A 17,384-nucleotide genomic window follows, 5' to 3' on the forward strand; every position below is an offset into this window, starting at 1 on the left:
ACGTTTAGCTCAGTGTTTTCAGTCGTCGCTGTCCTCCATGTTTAAAGTGGACAGAGTCTAATTTCAGTTTTCTAGATCATCCAAAACATCAGGATCAGATCAGAACAGGAAAATACAGAGATGTCCTGGGAACAGACGTGTCTTTGAAGGCATCATCTCTTTCTCTAAAGTCTTTTTTTATCTTTAGAACCAAAAAACAAGACTTGTCTTTTTAACTGGAAATTTTCTCTAACTGGGATTGATTTTTCTCCACTGGACTCCCAGACCGACCAGCTCAGTTTAACTGGGACTCCATGCTGTGGATCCAATTCAGTGTTATTCAAAGTGGGACCGCCAGGGGGCGCCATGGGAGCCTCAGAAATGAAAGAGAAAATGATGAAAGAAAAGCAAAAATAAATGTAAAAATTTAATCCTTTAAATTTTTTTACCTTAAAAATTTCAGCAAAATTTGAGTTTTCTGTTATTTAGTCTTTTTAAAAATAAAATAAAACTTAGAAAATTTGATTTAAACCTTTTTTCTTATTTCATTTGTGCCTCAAACAAGCAAGAAATGGAAAAGTTTCTGACAAGAAAAACACCAAATTAACCGTCCATAAAAAAATACAAGAACTGTGGAACCAAAATGAAATTTTATGTGATTACTATCAATTGTTACATATTTTCTTACAATCAAAACAGAAGATTGTGATGAAAACTGTTTTACCTGTGAATAAAGTCATAATAATAATAATAACAACAATAATAATAATAATAATAATAATAATAATAATAATAATAATAATAATAATAATAATAATAATAATAATAATAATAATAATAATAAAGTTTCCTTCCACAAAACTCTAAAATCAGATGGTATGAGGCAACATTTATGCTAATTAAATAGAATAAATTTTTATTATTGAAACATTATAAAGTTGATGTTTGTTAATGTTTTGTAGCATTTTGTAGGTTTGGTTTAATCCACTCTAATGTTAAAATGTTTTTTCTTTTCTGCTCTCAGTCTGGAGATTTTTACTGACTGAGTCAAAACCAACGAATCGTTTGAAGCGTTTATCTTCTTTACCCAGACGCTGTGATGGACGTCACTGACATGGCGTCACCTTCGACAGCGCGCTGGATGGAGACCAGTTCAGGAGGAAACGTCCTCCCAGTTCAGGAGGAAACGTCCTCCCAGTATGGACACCAGTTCAGGAGGAAACGTCCTCCCAGTATGGACACCAGTTCAGGAGGAAACTGGTCCATTTCCTGTCAGACACCCAGAACGACCCAGTACAACCAGCAGGGTTAACTGGTTTCAGAGACGTTCTCCCACAGCTGAGCCGTTCTGGGTGTGACTGTCTTCATTCCTAACATTCAGATTAGCTCGATTTCCTAATCCTGGAAACTTTTCAGCCTGACTGGTTTCTGCTGGTTGACCAGATAAACACGGTCGGCTTTACAAATAAAAAAAAAAAAACATTTAAAGCTGCAGTAACTTTTTTTTTTTTACATATTTGTTGAAACTGTAATTATATTATGACATTATTGTATGAGACAAACAATCTGTGAAAATATTGAGCTCTTCTCCCTTCTCCCAATACTAACTTGAAACAACCAATCAGAACAAGGAGGCGGATCTTAGCGCTGTTAATCATCCTCCTCTGTACCCCTCCTTGCTGAGCCCAGTTAGCATAGCAACCGATAATGGCAGGTACATTTTCCTGTAACTGTAAGTTGTCTCTCTGCTAATGGCACAGTTAGCAGCAGGTACATTATATTGATTGACAGCGCTAATAAACATCATTAGTGCTAACACAACCTGCTCCAGCTAGCAGAGTCTGTCATGAATGCTAAAGATCCAGTCAGTGCATTCCCACCGATGACACCGATAAATATTTTCCCTGTAACTGTAATTTGTTTCTTCACTAATAGCACAATTAGCAGCAAGTACATGAGGATGACTGACAGCGCTAAGCCCCTCCTCCTGGATCTGATTGGTTGTTTTTGGTCGGGAATAATTTATTTCTTCAGACGGTGATAACAGCTCAGAGATGGAAGAGACTGATCTTTTCATAGATTATAATATCCTGTTATGACATCATAAATATGTAAAAATATATGCATTTTTTCTAAGTTACACAACGCAGCTTTAACCCTTGAAATTTGTTTTCTGTGAGTTTTATCTATAATAAACCATTATATTTATTTTCTTGAAAAATCACACAATGCTTTTCATTTTGATTTTGCATCTCAAATAATCTGATCAGACAGAGAACAAAGCAGGTGGATTAGTTGGACTTTTACAGTGAAACAGTAAAAATAAACTTTTTGTTTGTGTTCTGATACTTTAAGGCAGTCATTAGTGTTAATTATCAGATGAATCACCTCCACATATGTAAGAAATGCTGCCACCTGCTGACAGTTTGTTGTAAGATCACAAATTTCATCCAACCATATTTTTTTATATTAAAAGTTTTTCAGCTGCGAGTTTTTCCAAGTTTATTCTCAAAACTTTCTGAATTAATATCTCGTTGTGATATATTTGAAGTTTTATATATTTTTATTTAGCATAGAAATGCACCAACAACCTTTTATTTGGCGGACATTTTTGTCTTCATGACATGTCAAATAAACCGAATTATTATTGTTAATTTACTGTGTAACTTTACAAACGGCATCCCATAATATAAATATGTGTTTCATAAATTTGATGTTGGAACAAATTTATTTTAAAAATTGTTAAACTTTTTAATTCTCGTCTTCAAAATGCCAGAATCTGCACATAACTATCCTTCTATCAAGCTGCATCTATTTATCTATATTATTAAAAAAAAAAACATTAAATCAATTTTATCATCAGTTACTCAGTACTTGAGTTGCCTTTTAATATATTCAATAATATTCACATATATTCAGATATTTTTATTATAATTAAAATATTTTGAACGGCTAGTTTTTACCATTAATTGAGAATAATTTTTGGCACATTTGGACAAAGATCCCTCTTCCGTCTTCATTTGGGATCGTTCCTGGTGGCTTCCAGTAGGTGGCGGTAAAGCGTCCCGGCGTTTGAAGAAGAAGAAATCTACTTCCGGTTTCATTCAGGAAACACGTGGTTTTTCCACCGGGTGAGGAAACTTCAACAAAACAGACGTGAAGAAAAGGTCCGTTAAACATCTTCTGCTTTTTAACATGAAGCCGGTTTTATTGTTGAGGTTTTTTTTAGGGATTAATGCAGCGATCTGATTGGATGCTGCTGATGGCGGACATGTTTAGATGACGTCAATCATTTATATTTTAGGGCAAAGCTCTGAGTTCATCCCTAAAACTGTCAGTTTAAGTGGATCTGAAGCTACATCTAATGTTTTGCTGCTGTTTGAAGTAAAACGCATTTTATTCAAACCGTTTTCCGGTGCAGAACCTCCGGAGCTTCCTGTGATTATTAATGACTGAGTGATAAACTGAGCCACGTTTTTAGAAATATTACTAGATCTGTGTGTTTACATGGTCTTTTCTTATTGTCAGTCACATCATTTAAACAGACTGAATAGTAAAACTGTGTCTGAATCAAATCGCTTGGTTCTGGAGGATTTGTCTGTGTGCTGCTGCAAAAGTTTGAAAACTTTCCTAGAAAAGGATTTTCCTGTGTCGATGTGAATATTGGTGCCAGAAATGTTCGGATTGCAGTTTGTTCTGCAGTAACTAAGTAAGCAGATTAAATGAGGCCCAGTTTCAGCTGTGAATGTGTTTAAGTCGTTGGTTTCTCCAGCTGAGCGTCACGTTTCCTCTCAGATGGCTGAAGCTGAGCAGGAGAAAAGCCGAGGGTTGAAGTTTGCAGAGCAGCTGCTCCTGAGTCACGGCTGGGATCATGGTGAGAGCGACGTCCACACCATCAGAAACCAGCAGGTAACAGTCACCAGTCTGGGTCTTACTGGGTCCGCTCTCTCTCCAGGGAAAGGACTGGGCCGAGCGGAGAACGGCATATCAGAGGCCATAAAGGTCAAGGTCAAATGTGACAAAGGAGGGGTGAGTCCGGCAGCAGATCTGGGTTTTAAACATCTGCAGGAATCAGAGCCAGGAGCTTTGCTTGTTCCTTCAGATCGGCCACCGGGAAGGAGAGCAGTTCAGCTTCCACTGGTGGGATCACGTCTTCAATAAAGCCTCGTCCAGTCTGCAGGTGGAGGCCGGCCAGGTGGGTCAAAGGTCACACATCAGGTCACGACAAGTTCCCCCTCATGTCCTCAAAGGAGCGCCGTAGGTTTCTGAGATTATTCATGTTTTATCCCCATCAGCTGAATGAAAACTTTGTCTCACTATGATTAAACATTTTGTGACGACGGCGCAGTAAAGCTGAAAACTTCCACCAAAAAGCTAAAAATAAAAAATTAGAAAAAAATGTGGAAATTTGAGTTTGAAAAATCTAATTTGCTACAAAAACTCAAAAATCTTCACCTTTTGAAACACTGAAATTTCCATGTTGTTTTTTTTTTCTAGAAAATTTGAGATTTTATTTTTCGACTAAATTTTGAACTTTTCAAACCCAGAAATATTCTTGTTCTTCTAGAAAACTTCTGACATAAACATCAAAATTTCTGACTTTCTTGACAGAAATCCACATATATGTTTTCTATCTACAGTGACCCTGATACGTCGTCATATTTTGCTTCCAAATCGAGTCTGAAAACTTTTCTGTTTCCTTCAGAATGGAATCAGATTAAAAAAGACGCCTGAGGAAGGTGAGGAAGAGGAGGGAGCGATCTCCAACAAAAAGCCTCGGAAATTCCTGCAGAACAAATCCAAACTGTACGGCCGCTTTGTGAAGGTAAAGGTTCTGTCTGTGGGGCGGAGCTCCGGGGTCGTAGGTCAGCGTTACAGGGAAAAACGTCTTGGTCTGTTCCAGTCGGCCACGCTGCTGTCCGGTCAGGAGGAGCCGGAGCCGAAGGCCCCGAGTTCAGACAGCAGCAGCTCAGATGAGGAAGAGGAGCAGAAACTGGATCTGTCCAGCACCACCAGGTAAACGTCTCTATTATCTCTGAATCCCAGTTTATTTCCAGTTCATGTGAAACTTAAAATGGAAATAAATTACTTTTTTCTTCGGAATTTGACACCCAACATGAAAGAAGCTTTTTCCCAACATGCTGTTTTCATCTTTCCCTTCATCCTGACTGGTTTCCAGTTCCTGCTGCTGAAATCAGCAACATACTAAAGATTTCAATCAGTCTGAGCAGAACAGAAACTCCTCAGGTCGGAGAAAAATAACCGGAAAAAATCCAAAAAAAAAAAATGAATAGAAAAAACCCATCATGGGTTTGTGTCAAGTTTAAAGGGAAAACATTAATTTAACTTGTTCTGGATCTAGGATGTAAAACCATAAAGCCCAGAAATACTTTTTATAAATTCATGGGATTTATGGGTTCTAGCTGTTTTAATTAATTACTCATATTTCAGGTTTTCAGATTAAAATCTAACTTTTTCTTCAGACTTTCAGACGCTGATCTGATGAAGGTTTGTGGAGGACGAACGGCTCACAAGTAAGTTGAAAATTAAAACAAAATGGATAAAATCCTAAAGAATACGACGGCGTTTCAGGGCCATGATGGATAGAAAAAAGTGAATTTCCATCAAAAAACTGTTTAAATTAATCTCAGAAAATAAAAAAAAATAAAAAACTTGGAAATTTCTGAATATTTAGAAAATGTTCAGCTTTTCAAGTTTCTTCTAAAAAATTTCAGAGATTAATTTCAAAATGTGCGTTTTTTGTCAAAAATGTCCTTTTAAATCTACACGGTCCTAACACGCCGCCATAAAAGGTCGAAGCGCCAACGTTTCTTTATGAATCCTGTGGTTGTTTTGCTCCCAGAGGCGCGCGGCACGGGCTGACCATGAGCGCCAAGCTGGCCAGACTGGAGCAGCAGGAAGCAGAGTTCCTGACCAAATATGGAAAAAAGAACCAAACAGGAAGTTCTCCAGTTGTTTGTGACACAGCGACTCATCCGGAGGAGACGAACCGCAGGAAGAAGAAGAAATGCACAGAGAGCTGCAGTGAACTGAACGGTGATGAAAGTCCTGAAGCAGGTTTTCAACCAGAGAAGAAGAAAAAGAAGAGGAAAGTTAAAACGGAGGGAGGAAGAGAGGCAGAAGAAGAAGAAGAAGAGCTGGTCATTGGAGGAAACGTTGAGGATCAGAAAGAAGATGGAGGAAATCCGTCTGTAGAGGAAACTGAGCCGCTTCCCTCTGACTGCAACAGGAAGAAGAAGAAATCTGCTCAGCATGATGCTGACCCTGCAGAAACTGGGCGGAGTTCTGGACAATCCAGCCAATCAGATCGCAGATCCCAGCAGGAAGTAGAGGTTACCATGGCAACAGAGAAGCAGAGAAGGAAAAAAAGCAGGAAGGACAAATCGGTGATGGAGAAACCTGCTGATGATGAGGAGCTTCCTCCAAAGAAGAAGAAGAAGAAGAGCGAAGGTGGGTCAAACTGAGACGCTGGTTCTGATCTGCCGACCTGGAACTACGGTCCGGTTCTGATACCTGAACCCGACCCAACCTAACAGGTCACAGAACCAGTTTAATGGTTTCTATCTCTGCTGGTAGAAAGTGAAGCTGCTTTTCTCTGGATTCCTGGATTTTTAACGAACCGTCAGAATGAAATCTGGACTTAATATCGATGAAAACAGAATTACACTGATGGAAACATCTAGAAAAATGTTTAGATTTATGAAATAAATGTGAAACTTTCTGATGAAATTATCTCTGCCCTCACAAAGCATCAATGATTTACATAAACCTCATTTATTTTACCAGCATTTCCACCAAACAGTTATTAATAAGATTGATTATAAGATTAGATCAATTGGATTCATAAAAACAGTTTTGTTGTTTATTCAGGTTGAGCTGCAGTTTCTGCATAACAGGAATAAAAACATTTCTACAATCTACATTAATCTGCATCAGTGCTGGTTTAGCTTAAATGTCGTTTTGTGTCCTGATTCCAGGTGTTGATAACTTTCAGAGTACCGATTCCTGTGGGCCGGTCTAGTCAAAGTCCAGGGCTGTTTGTAGTCTCAGTCTGTCTCTGCTGGAGTCTGGTGGTGTGAGAGGGGAACCGACCCGACCCGACCCGACCTCAGTCAGAGTCAAACCTGTTTCAGTTTTCTGAGGCAGATCTGGACCCAGACAGGCTGAGACACGACGTCATTAAATGAGTTTTATTATTTTATCTGCAGATAAACATCATGAAGCTAAAACAAGCAAACAATCATAAACTAACTGATTACAATCATGTAGTGAAAACAAACAGAAGCATAAACATTTCAAACTGAAATACAGTAAATAATGAAACATTTTATCATAAGTTATTTCAAAAACAAAGATAAAATGTTTCTATATAGAAAAGTTTTAAAATTCATTTTCAATTACAATCAAATAATTGACCTTAAATCAAAGTTTGCTTTTGCAATCCTGTCCAGACTTTACAGTTTTGTCTTAGAGGTCAATAATAATAATTTTATAATAAAGAAAATATTAAACTTGTTAGAAAATCCACAAACAGCCTAATATTAAAACATTTAATGTTTCTGTCATCATGATCACAAAAAATTAACTATGAAAATCTATTTTAATTTGCATCACTTTAAATGGGACAATAAAACAAATCAAACTGAATTAAAGAACAATAATTTTTTAAGGTGGAGGATTTATGGCCACACAGACTTTAATAAACTTGATGTAATATTATTAATAGTGTCATTAATGAACAGCTTAAATATCAAATGTCAGTAAATCAAGAAAAATGTCACTAATTAACATTTACTCTATGAAAAAAGTGTATCCAAATATATGGAGTTAAATTATTTTAATTCTTGGATTTTTTTAAGTCACAAAAACAGTATAAATGTGACAGAACACATTTATACTGACTGAATAGTGAAATGCCACAGAAAATAAAAACTAAATATATTTATATTAAACTTTAGAGAAAATTTTGATTATTTATATAAAATCTGCTGATCTGGAAAAACTGCAGCAGAAAAAGGAGGAAATAGAAACAGAGTTAATTTAGAGACACTTTGAAGGCTTTCTGCTCACAGAGGGGGTAGGAGGAGTATGTATTTGGTACTGAGGCCCAACTCACTGTGTGATTCACCGATCGATATAGTATGAGTGCATATGAATAAAACTGTGGGTCAGACAACCTCCAGAACCTTTAAATGAAAAACACAAACATCAGGAAGTATAAAATCAAATATAATTTATTTTGACAGAGATAATTTAACACAATGAAATGTAACAGATGTTTTTAATTTATTTTTCTTATTATGTTTCTTCTGTGTGTGAAATCTCTTACCTTAGTGTGTCGATACGATTATCAACCCAGTACCAGTCGTTCCCACTTTTATACAGCCCCAACCAGCAGTTTGAATTCAAGTTGTCATAAATGAATTTCTGTTAATTACAACATTAAAAATGATCAAGTCAACAGAGTTTTATCCCATATTTAAAATCTGAATTTGTAACATGATTGTGTCAGAATCACCTGTTCCTGCAGATTATTAATAATAACCAGATCAGCAGATTTAAACTGACAGAACAGACGACTTTGATCCCAAGTCAGAGAAATTTTACTGAGAAAGTAACATGACTCATTGAAGAAGGTCCAACCCGTCTGACACAGCAAACACTCTGGAGACAGAAAATAAGTACAATACTAAATACTATTTAAAAAAGTTTCCCTTTGTATCATAGTTCTACTGTTACACTGAGACTTTATCAGTAATTATTGATTCTTGTTTGTCAGTTATAATTAGAAATGAGCTACATTTATTTGATCTTATGTTGGGTTTTTGTGAAACGTTCACGCTGCCCTGGGAAAAACGTCAGTTAGATACTCACCACTGCTGTTGCAGTGTTCATTTATCAGAAAGGTGTTGAATTTCTGGATCAACTGGATTTTCTGGTTCAGTTTCTCAGTTTCATTCTGTGATTTTTCCCCCAGATCCTTTATCTCTGCTGAGTGTTTTTTGAAGGCTTCATCAAGTTGGTTCATTTTCCAACCGGCTGTAAATGAGAAGAAAAAGATTATTAAGAAAAAAAATCAATACAATGAGTTTTATTGTTGTAAAATGTTTAAGCTAAAGAACAGTAACAGATTTCATAGGAAATTATTAATTCATACAGATTACAAGACGGACATGTTGGTTTCATCAACTCTTTGGTTACCTAGCAACAACCTGCTGGGTAACGACCAGTTTCAAGTCCAAAAGTAAAATTTTAGCCGAAGCTTTAATGTAAATCTACTTTTAACAAGTTTATTTTTATTAAAATCTTCCTTCATTCTGTCTACATTTTTCTGAAAGCGCTCCAGCTCTTGCAGGTTTGTTGAAGTTTGTCAACATGGAAATAATTTCAGCTGTTTTGTTGGAGAAAAATGACCTGAAGAACCTGATTGTGAAGACAGAGAGACTTTTACCCCAGGAGAAGAACCCGATGCTGACCAGCAGCAGGACGGACAGGATCCCCACCGAAACCAGAACCAGATGGACTTTAACGTCTGTGAAGAATCAACCAGACGTCTGTAACAGAACTACAACAGTTAGAGACGTTACACACAGAGAGCGTTGTTGGTCCAACCAGCCGTCTGAGTGGTTACCATGGAGATTAAATCATTTCTCACACATGTATGAAAGAATCAAGGTAACACTCCAGGAATGTTTTTATAACATGATGTAAAACTTAAAAGGTTGATTTTACATGAAACTGACCCTTAAAAATCTCTAAAAGCAACAAGAGAAAAGTAGCTGACCTCAGCACTTCTTATATTTCACAAAACATTTTAGTTTTACATTTTGATGTAATAATGTAATAATAAAACTAAAACAGTATTTCAGAAAATACCAAAGGTCACCCAGCCAGTAAAAACACAATGACCTTTAGACTTTAATCCAGGCTGATTTGTTGCCCATTAAGAGTAAAAACCCATTTGAATGTAAATTTTGTATTTTCTTACATTAACTTTGTCTGACATAAAATTTGTGTGAAATATTTAAATGTGACAAAGAAGCAAAATAAATCTTTACGATTCACAACAACTTAACCAAAACCTAATAAAAATAACTGATACAAGTAAATAGTGGTTTAAATAGTTTAAGTTTTATTTCCTAGAAGAAAGTCAAACCTAAACCAAGAAACTCCTCCAGATGTTTGGTTAATCTGCCTAGAAACAGATTACAGGCCTAATCCTGATGGATTAACAGGGTTAGTTAATCCCTCCTCTGAATGAAATGTTCTGGTTCTTATAATTAGCAGATTATAATGAATTTATTAAAACTTACTTGGCATCATAGCAGGAGTTTCTTTGGGCGTCACGTCAGAGTTTGATTTTGGTTTCTGCTGTTCGCCTGAATAAAATTATAAACATAAAGACACAAAATAATAAAACACAAATTATTAAAAATAAATGTTTTGATTATTTCTCTCTTGATTTTAGCACAATGATCATAAAATTACATGAATATTTTTGAACTTAAGAGGATTTTCACACAGACCAACACAGAATCAATCAGCTGGTTTTTATTTTATTACTAAAAAGAAGAAATTATTATTTTCCTCTCTGTAAGTTCTTTGTTTTCCTGTTTTTAACTCAGATTATTTAATGTTTTTAGACTAATTATTTAGAAAGCAGTTATAAACTATTTATCTATCAATACCAATGAATTAATTCCTTACATTTATTTCATAAAGTTTTCCAGTTTTATATGTCAGAATAATTTAGCCAACAGTTTCTTACAGTTTTCAGTTCTCCGAAGGTTTTCATAAATGTCGCCTGAAGAAACTTTCACATCTGTCACTGAAAGTAAAAACAAAGAAACAACAATAAATGATTTTCAGAAAATGAAGGAGGCAGATAATAAAATCACTTTCTGTTCTGATTTTATTCATTATTAATTACTTTTCTTCTGGTTGTGTGAACAAACTTTTGGTTTAAAAGTCAGTAACAACTTAGAATAAAAGGAAAATCAGAGCGTTTGGGTCTACAGACATTTTTATTCTTTATTTTTAAATTCAGTTTAAAACAAATTAAAAACTTTTAAATGAAAAGTTTATACTTCACTACCTGAATTTCCCTACTGGGGAACAAAAACAGATTTTTCTACAAGAAGGTAACTAATAATTAAACAGTAATACATAGAACATTATCTGGTGCCCTATTTAAATTATTTTATTCATAATTCTGTAATATTAATGTCATAACAGAATTAAAGTAGAATTAATGGTAAACTTGCAGGTTTATCAGAGATAAATGACATTTTTTCCTTCTCATAATAAACCTGTAGAAATATTCCCAAACTGTTTCTCACCTTTTCGGGCTTTGAAGACGGGATTATCATAACCTCCAGAACCGAGATTCACTGCCATCTCTGAAACCTGCAGAACTGGAGAAGCTGCAGACGCTTTTATAGCAGCGTCTCAACAATTCACCAGAAAGTTCCTCTAAAAACAGGAACCACAGAAACCGTCAATGTATTCTTTTTTAAATACAGATTTTCTGATAAATGTGTTTAATTAAATTGTCTTGTTTTCCATTTGTCTTTTCTGTTCTGATTAAAACGGCCAGGAGAGATGTTCCAGTTTTATGATTCTCACTTTTTAACATTTCCTGACTAAGATATTATCATCACTCTTGTTTGTTTAAACAAATAAATCCACACAAACAGTAAATTAACAGATCGAGTGACATTAACTTGTCCAATTTTAGTGAGGATAACTTCACTAAAATAACTTCACTTACCTTAACAAATCTGAGTTTGTTGAATTTACTTAAACACAAAAAACTTTAATTTTTAAACCAGAAGCTACTTATATGAAATAAAACAAACCGTTTCTGCTTTCTGTTTGTTTCTCTGCTCAAACAGGAAGGCAGTGATAGTTTGTTCACTGTCTTCAGAAAAACAAACAACCATCTGCCAAGCTCACCATTTAAACATTTGATAAACCAAAGTGAAGACAAATGGAAGAAAAGAATCAGATTAAATATTTCCAGCTGCACCTGATGGTTTATTATCAATTGGTTCAAAACAGCAAAAACGAACCAAATAAACTCGTCATTTCCTGTTTTGATCCAGCTCCTAAAGACATGATGCACAACAAAAACTCTCAGTATTTTGTTAATACAGTCAAATTTCAGTGAACTGAGCTGAATCTCATTAACCTTGATGTTTCCTGAATAATTTAATGTTTCCTCTAAAGCCAGATTAATGTAACTAAATGTGTATCTATGGGTAAAATCCAGGGGAACAGAAACAGGCTTGTCTATTGTTTTTTGGAAAAAAGCATTCAGCCGTTGACATTTCTAGACAGAGAAGTCATGTATTAATACAGAACCAAAAAAACGGAAAAATTTTAAATATAACAAAATAAATCTGGGACAGCAACATAAAGAAGAGGAACCTCATCTAAAGAGGAAGAACAATATATTTATTTTGAAAAACATTGAAAACCAGGTTTGGTAATTATTTTACTCTCTGTATCTTTCTCAGATCAAAACTATAAAATGATCCAAAGATGCCCAGATACAATATTATTATTTTCTATTCACACTTTCCAACTACATCACTTAATCATTCGAGGCTCCATGAACAGAGAAACTGAAATTGTTTTCTAAAATTGTTTTTGTCCGTTTATTCACGGTTTCTTCTTGTTCGAGTCGAGTTCATTTGTCTGTGAGCGTAACTCACCTGGTTGTGGCTCATAGACAGCAGTATTTACAGAAGCTTTAAGCAGCTATTAGAAACCAACCCACAGGGCCCAAGGCATAAGCAAACTAAGCAGCCCCTTAGGACCCCAGGGCCAACAAGGGGCCCCCTCAGTGGAGCAGATTTTTTTTTTTCCAGTATCGATTTCTGTCATTATAATAACAAAAACACACAATTTCGTCATGAAGTTATTTGTTTTTACAATAATATATTTGATAATGTATGTAGAAATCATTATTTTATGGACAAAAAGAAAAATAAATTGCTCTTGGGGGCCCCTGGTAGGTACCGCTCGCTTCACTGTAACATGAGCTGCCGGGCAACATGCAGAGCGTCCAGATGTCCAGATGTCCAGACGTCCAGATGTCCAGACGTCCAGATGTCCAGATGTCCAAAGCTCCACTAGAAGATAAGTCTTCAAAACAATGTCTCAAAAAAGGACTTATCCTTCGGGGAGAAAGAAAAGAGGAGGAATAGAAAAAAGCCACAATAAAGATTTGTTTTAATGTGTCTTTGTAATGTAATGTTCATCAAAAAGATTTGTGAAGTTGCTAATAGACAATTAGCTTTGTAGCGACTTTGAACGGTTCAGTTCAACAGCCAAACATTTATGCTAGAGTCTTTGAGTTTGTGTGAAACTGAGTTTAAGCTTTAAATGAGTTGATTCTCCTGGTTGGCTCTGGATATTTCTGAGGTTTTTGTATATTTTTCTGGATATTTCTGAGGTTTTTGTATATTTCTCTGGATATTTCTGAGGTTTTTTAGCTTCAAAACAGTTTGAAAACGTTTGACAAGAATAATTAAAACTTCTCAATGTTTGTCAAAATTTGGCTAAATGTTTTTACGTCAGGCTACATGATGAGCTGCTCTATGCTGTAGTTGGGATTTGTTGTTTGCTGCTGAGCAAAATCATTTTGTGGCTAAAACAAACATTATTTTTACATCAACTTATAACGTATGTGAAACTTCTGTTAAAATCATTTGAAGACTCAGAATCAACCTGGTACCGGTACCGGTCCACATTCTCAGGGGAGAAAAACTCACCTGGTGTAAATTACATGTTTAGCTATTTAGCTAACGCTTAAGAGAAATTTATTTAATCAGAAAATGTCATGAATATGTGTGGAGAGCTGCACCGATTGCAGTTTTCTGGCTGATCCCTGGTTACCGATCTTTAAAGAACCTGACCTGCTGATTTTGATTTTGGCCGATGCCAATTTTTTTTGTCTGAAGTGTCGCTAATTATAGCAAGAAAGTTGCTGAGTTGGCAACAGTGGGGTGAATATTGTTAACTGTGAACATGCAGACCTGACCTGTTGGGCCGGTCTGTCAGTCAAACCTGTCACTGCAGAGCAGAAGAGGACAGAGACAATTTATAAACCTTTGCTGGCAAAAATAAGATCAGGGGATCATATGGGCTTCACATGTAATTATCGGCCAATCACAAGCCCCCAAAATTAAGCAAATCGCCGCCCAGAGATCAACTGGCAGATAAATACAGTATTTGCATTATATGCATTATACATGCATAGGATATAATGTAAACAGAACTGTCAGAGATACAGTAAGTTTATAGCAGGTAAGCAAATGATCTAATATTCTAATTGTTGATTCCAGCCGATTCACATTGTTAGCAGAACTAAAGGGCCCCAAAACCAAATTTCTCTTAGGGCCCCATGGAGGCTTGTGCCGGCCCTGCTGACCCAAACTTCCTCCCTCCTGATGTGTTGATCAAATTACCGACTTTTCCTGAATTCACACCACATGATTTATGTCACTGTGTCATAAACAGCTTTTCCCTTTACCATGTCGAGTATGAAAACCTAAACCAAATATTTTAAGCATTTTCTTTTGGGAAAAGAGTTTATACTGCGAACCGACCACCATTCTCTGAGGTGGCTACAAAACTTTCAGGCTGGGTGGGTGGAGCAGCTGGCTGGGTGGGTGGAGCAGCTGGTTAGGTGGGTGGAGCAGCTGGCTGGGTGGGTGGAGCAGCTGGTTAGGTGGGTGGAGCAGCTGGTTTGGTAGGTGTAGCAGCTGGTTAGGTGGGTGGAGCAGCTGGCTGGGTGGGTGGAGCAGCTGGTTTGATAGGTGGAGCAGCTGGTTAGGTGGGTGGAGCAGCTGGTTTGGTAGGTGTAGCAGCTGGTTAGGTGGGTGGAGCAGCTGGCTGGGTGGGTGGAGCAGCTGGTTAGGTGGGTGGAGCAGCTGGTTTGATAGGTGGAGCAGCTGGTTAGGTGGGTGGAGCAGCTGGCTGGGTGGGTGGAGCAGCTGGCTAGGTGGGTGGAGCAGCTGGTTTGATAGGTGGAGCAGCTGGTTAGGTGGGTGGAGCAGCTGGCTGGGTGGGTGGAGCAGCTGGCTAGGTGGGTGGAGCAGCTGGTTAGGTGGGTGGAGCAACTGGTTAGGTGGGTGGAGCAGCTGGTTTGATAGGTGGAGCAGCTGGTTAGGTGGGTGGAGCAGCTGGCTGGGTGGGTGGAGCAGCTGGTTTGATAGGTGGAGCAGCTGGTTAGGTGGGTGGAGCAGCTGGTTTGATAGGTGGAGCAGCTGGTTAGGTGGGTGGAGCAGCTGGTTTGGTAGGTGTAGCAGCTGGTTAGGTGGGTGGAGCAGCTGGCTGGGTGGGTGGAGCAGCTGGTTTGATAGGTGGAGCAGCTGGTTAGGTGGGTGGAGCAGCTGGTTAGGTGGGTGGAGCAGCTGGTTAGGTGGGTGGAGCAGCTGGTTTGATAGGTGGAGCAGCTGGTTAGGTGGGTGGAGCAGCTGGCTAGGTGGGTGGAGCAGCTGGTTTGATAGGTGGAGCAGCTGGTTAGGTGGGTGGAGCAGCTGGCTGGGTGGGTGGAGCAGCTGGTTTGATAGGTGGAGCAGCTGGTTAGGTGGGTGGAGCAGCTGGTTTGGTAGGTGTAGCAGCTGGTTAGGTGGGTGGAGCAGCTGGCTGGGTGGGTGGAGCAGCTGGCTAGGTGGGTGGAGCAGCTGGTTTGATAGGTGGAGCAGCTGGTTAGGTGGGTGGAGCAGCTGGCTGGGTGGGTGGAGCAGCTGGCTAGGTGGGTGGAGCAGCTGGTTAGGTGGGTGGAGCAACTGGTTAGGTGGGTGGAGCAGCTGGTTTGATAGGTGGAGCAGCTGGTTAGGTGGGTGGAGCAGCTGGCTGGGTGGGTGGAGCAGCTGGTTTGATAGGTGGAGCAGCTGGTTAGGTGGGTGGAGCAACTGGTTAGGTGGGTGGAGCAGCTGGTTTGATAGGTGGAGCAGCTGGTTAGGTGGGTGGAGCAGCTGGCTGGGTGGGTGGAGCAGCTGGTTTGATAGGTGGAGCAGCTGGTTAGGTGGGTGGAGCAGCTGGTTTGATAGGTGGAGCAGCTGGTTAGGTGGGTGGAGCAACTGGTTAGGTGGGTGGAGCAGCTGGTTTGATAGGTGGAGCAGCTGGTTAGGTGGGTGGAGCAGCTGGCTGGGTGGGTGGAGCAGCTGGTTTGATAGGTGGAGCAGCTGGTTAGGTGGGTGGAGCAGCTGGTTTGATAGGTGGAGCAGCTGGTTAGGTGGGTGGAGCAGCTGGTTTGGTAGGTGTAGCAGCTGGTTAGGTGTTTGGCCTCGTTTCTTCTGCCACACCGAGTTCCTCTTAAAGGATTTTAACTCCTGAAATTAAAGATTTATTGTTTTGATAACTGAATGATTCCTCTACATGATTCTCTGCCTCATATTATTATTACAATACTAATTGTTGCGTGGCTTCAGACGTATTTTCCTTTAGTATTTTCTGTTCTGATGTATTTGGAGAAACGAGACATTCCAGATGTGTGATTCTCACTTTTTAACATTTCTTAAGTAATAAAATAATGTTATCATCGCTTTTGTCTGTTTAACATCACAATAAAATCATACTTTTACAAACATTACAAAAAAGACACAATGAAATACCTGAAGACACAAACAAAATGGAAAAACTAAATTCAAATCAAGAATTTGTACATTTTGCAACATCCGTAATGTCCCATTATGACAGAAGAAGATCACAAAATACCTTAAAACACACAGAAAACTAAAACATGATCATCATCTGACAGCCTGGTCTCTACTGGGGTCCGGAGCTGCTGGTGCTAAAACATAACATTTCAGCAAATCAAAGTCACAAAACCAGCAGAGCAGAGAATATAAACACCAGCTGTACCAGCGGCGGCTGGTCAGCAGGGGGCGCTGCAGCACCACTCACTCAGACCAGCAGGGGGAACAAAATGTCGCCTTCCCAAAATAAGAGCATAGATTCAGGTTAAAAATACTTTATTGATCCCTGTAAGGTAAATTAAATGTTGTAACTCATTAATTCATTAATCCAGTCTGAATTATTTACGCAACATTTCCACCAAACTGATTCTCCTGCAAACAAAAATCTCAACATTTCAGATTTTTGGCAGAAATTTTCTCTTCCTTCTTTTTTATCTGCAGTGGTAGATATAGCTGTTAAATAATTAAATACTTTATGTTTCACTAAACAGACATTTTACTTTAAGCCAATTTATCCGTTCATGTTATGTTGCCGTATGAAAAATGTTATAATATTGTTGTAGTCATGATTTAAACATTTCATAATTTAAATCGTTATTTGAATCTGTTGACTCACCATGAAGTTCAGCCAGCTGACTTTGAGTTACACTGAATAAATAATGACATTTAAAA

The 17,384-nt window shown here is 38.1% G+C and overlaps 2 protein-coding genes across 2 annotated transcripts; one reads left to right on the forward strand and one right to left on the reverse strand.

The window, feature by feature from the left end:
- The first annotated feature begins 3,087 nt into the window (after positions 1-3,087).
- gpatch4 (G-patch domain containing 4) lies at positions 3,088-6,874 on the forward strand. Its single transcript, XM_023330139.1, has 8 exons — positions 3,088-3,146; positions 3,775-3,853; positions 3,935-4,008; positions 4,082-4,174; positions 4,685-4,804; positions 4,883-4,995; positions 5,463-5,513; positions 5,843-6,874. The coding sequence occupies exons 2-8, from the start codon at positions 3,775-3,777 to the stop codon at positions 6,462-6,464; spliced, it is 1,152 nt and encodes a 383-aa protein (XP_023185907.1). The 5' UTR covers positions 3,088-3,146; the 3' UTR covers positions 6,465-6,874.
- Positions 6,875-7,324: 450 nt separating this feature from the next.
- LOC111607997 (C-type lectin domain family 4 member C-like) lies at positions 7,325-11,494 on the reverse strand. Its single transcript, XM_023330148.1, has 8 exons — positions 11,340-11,494; positions 10,769-10,828; positions 10,314-10,379; positions 9,452-9,532; positions 8,875-9,039; positions 8,519-8,664; positions 8,330-8,427; positions 7,325-8,186 (listed from the first exon to the last, which is right to left on the reverse strand). The coding sequence occupies exons 1-8, from the start codon at positions 11,395-11,397 to the stop codon at positions 8,036-8,038; spliced, it is 825 nt and encodes a 274-aa protein (XP_023185916.1). The 5' UTR covers positions 11,398-11,494; the 3' UTR covers positions 7,325-8,035.
- Between the last annotated feature and the right edge of the window lie 5,890 nt (positions 11,495-17,384).

The sequence above is a fragment of the Xiphophorus maculatus genome, chromosome 3, assembly GCF_002775205.1.
Source record: "Xiphophorus maculatus strain JP 163 A chromosome 3, X_maculatus-5.0-male, whole genome shotgun sequence".
NCBI lineage: Eukaryota > Metazoa > Chordata > Actinopteri > Cyprinodontiformes > Poeciliidae > Xiphophorus > Xiphophorus maculatus.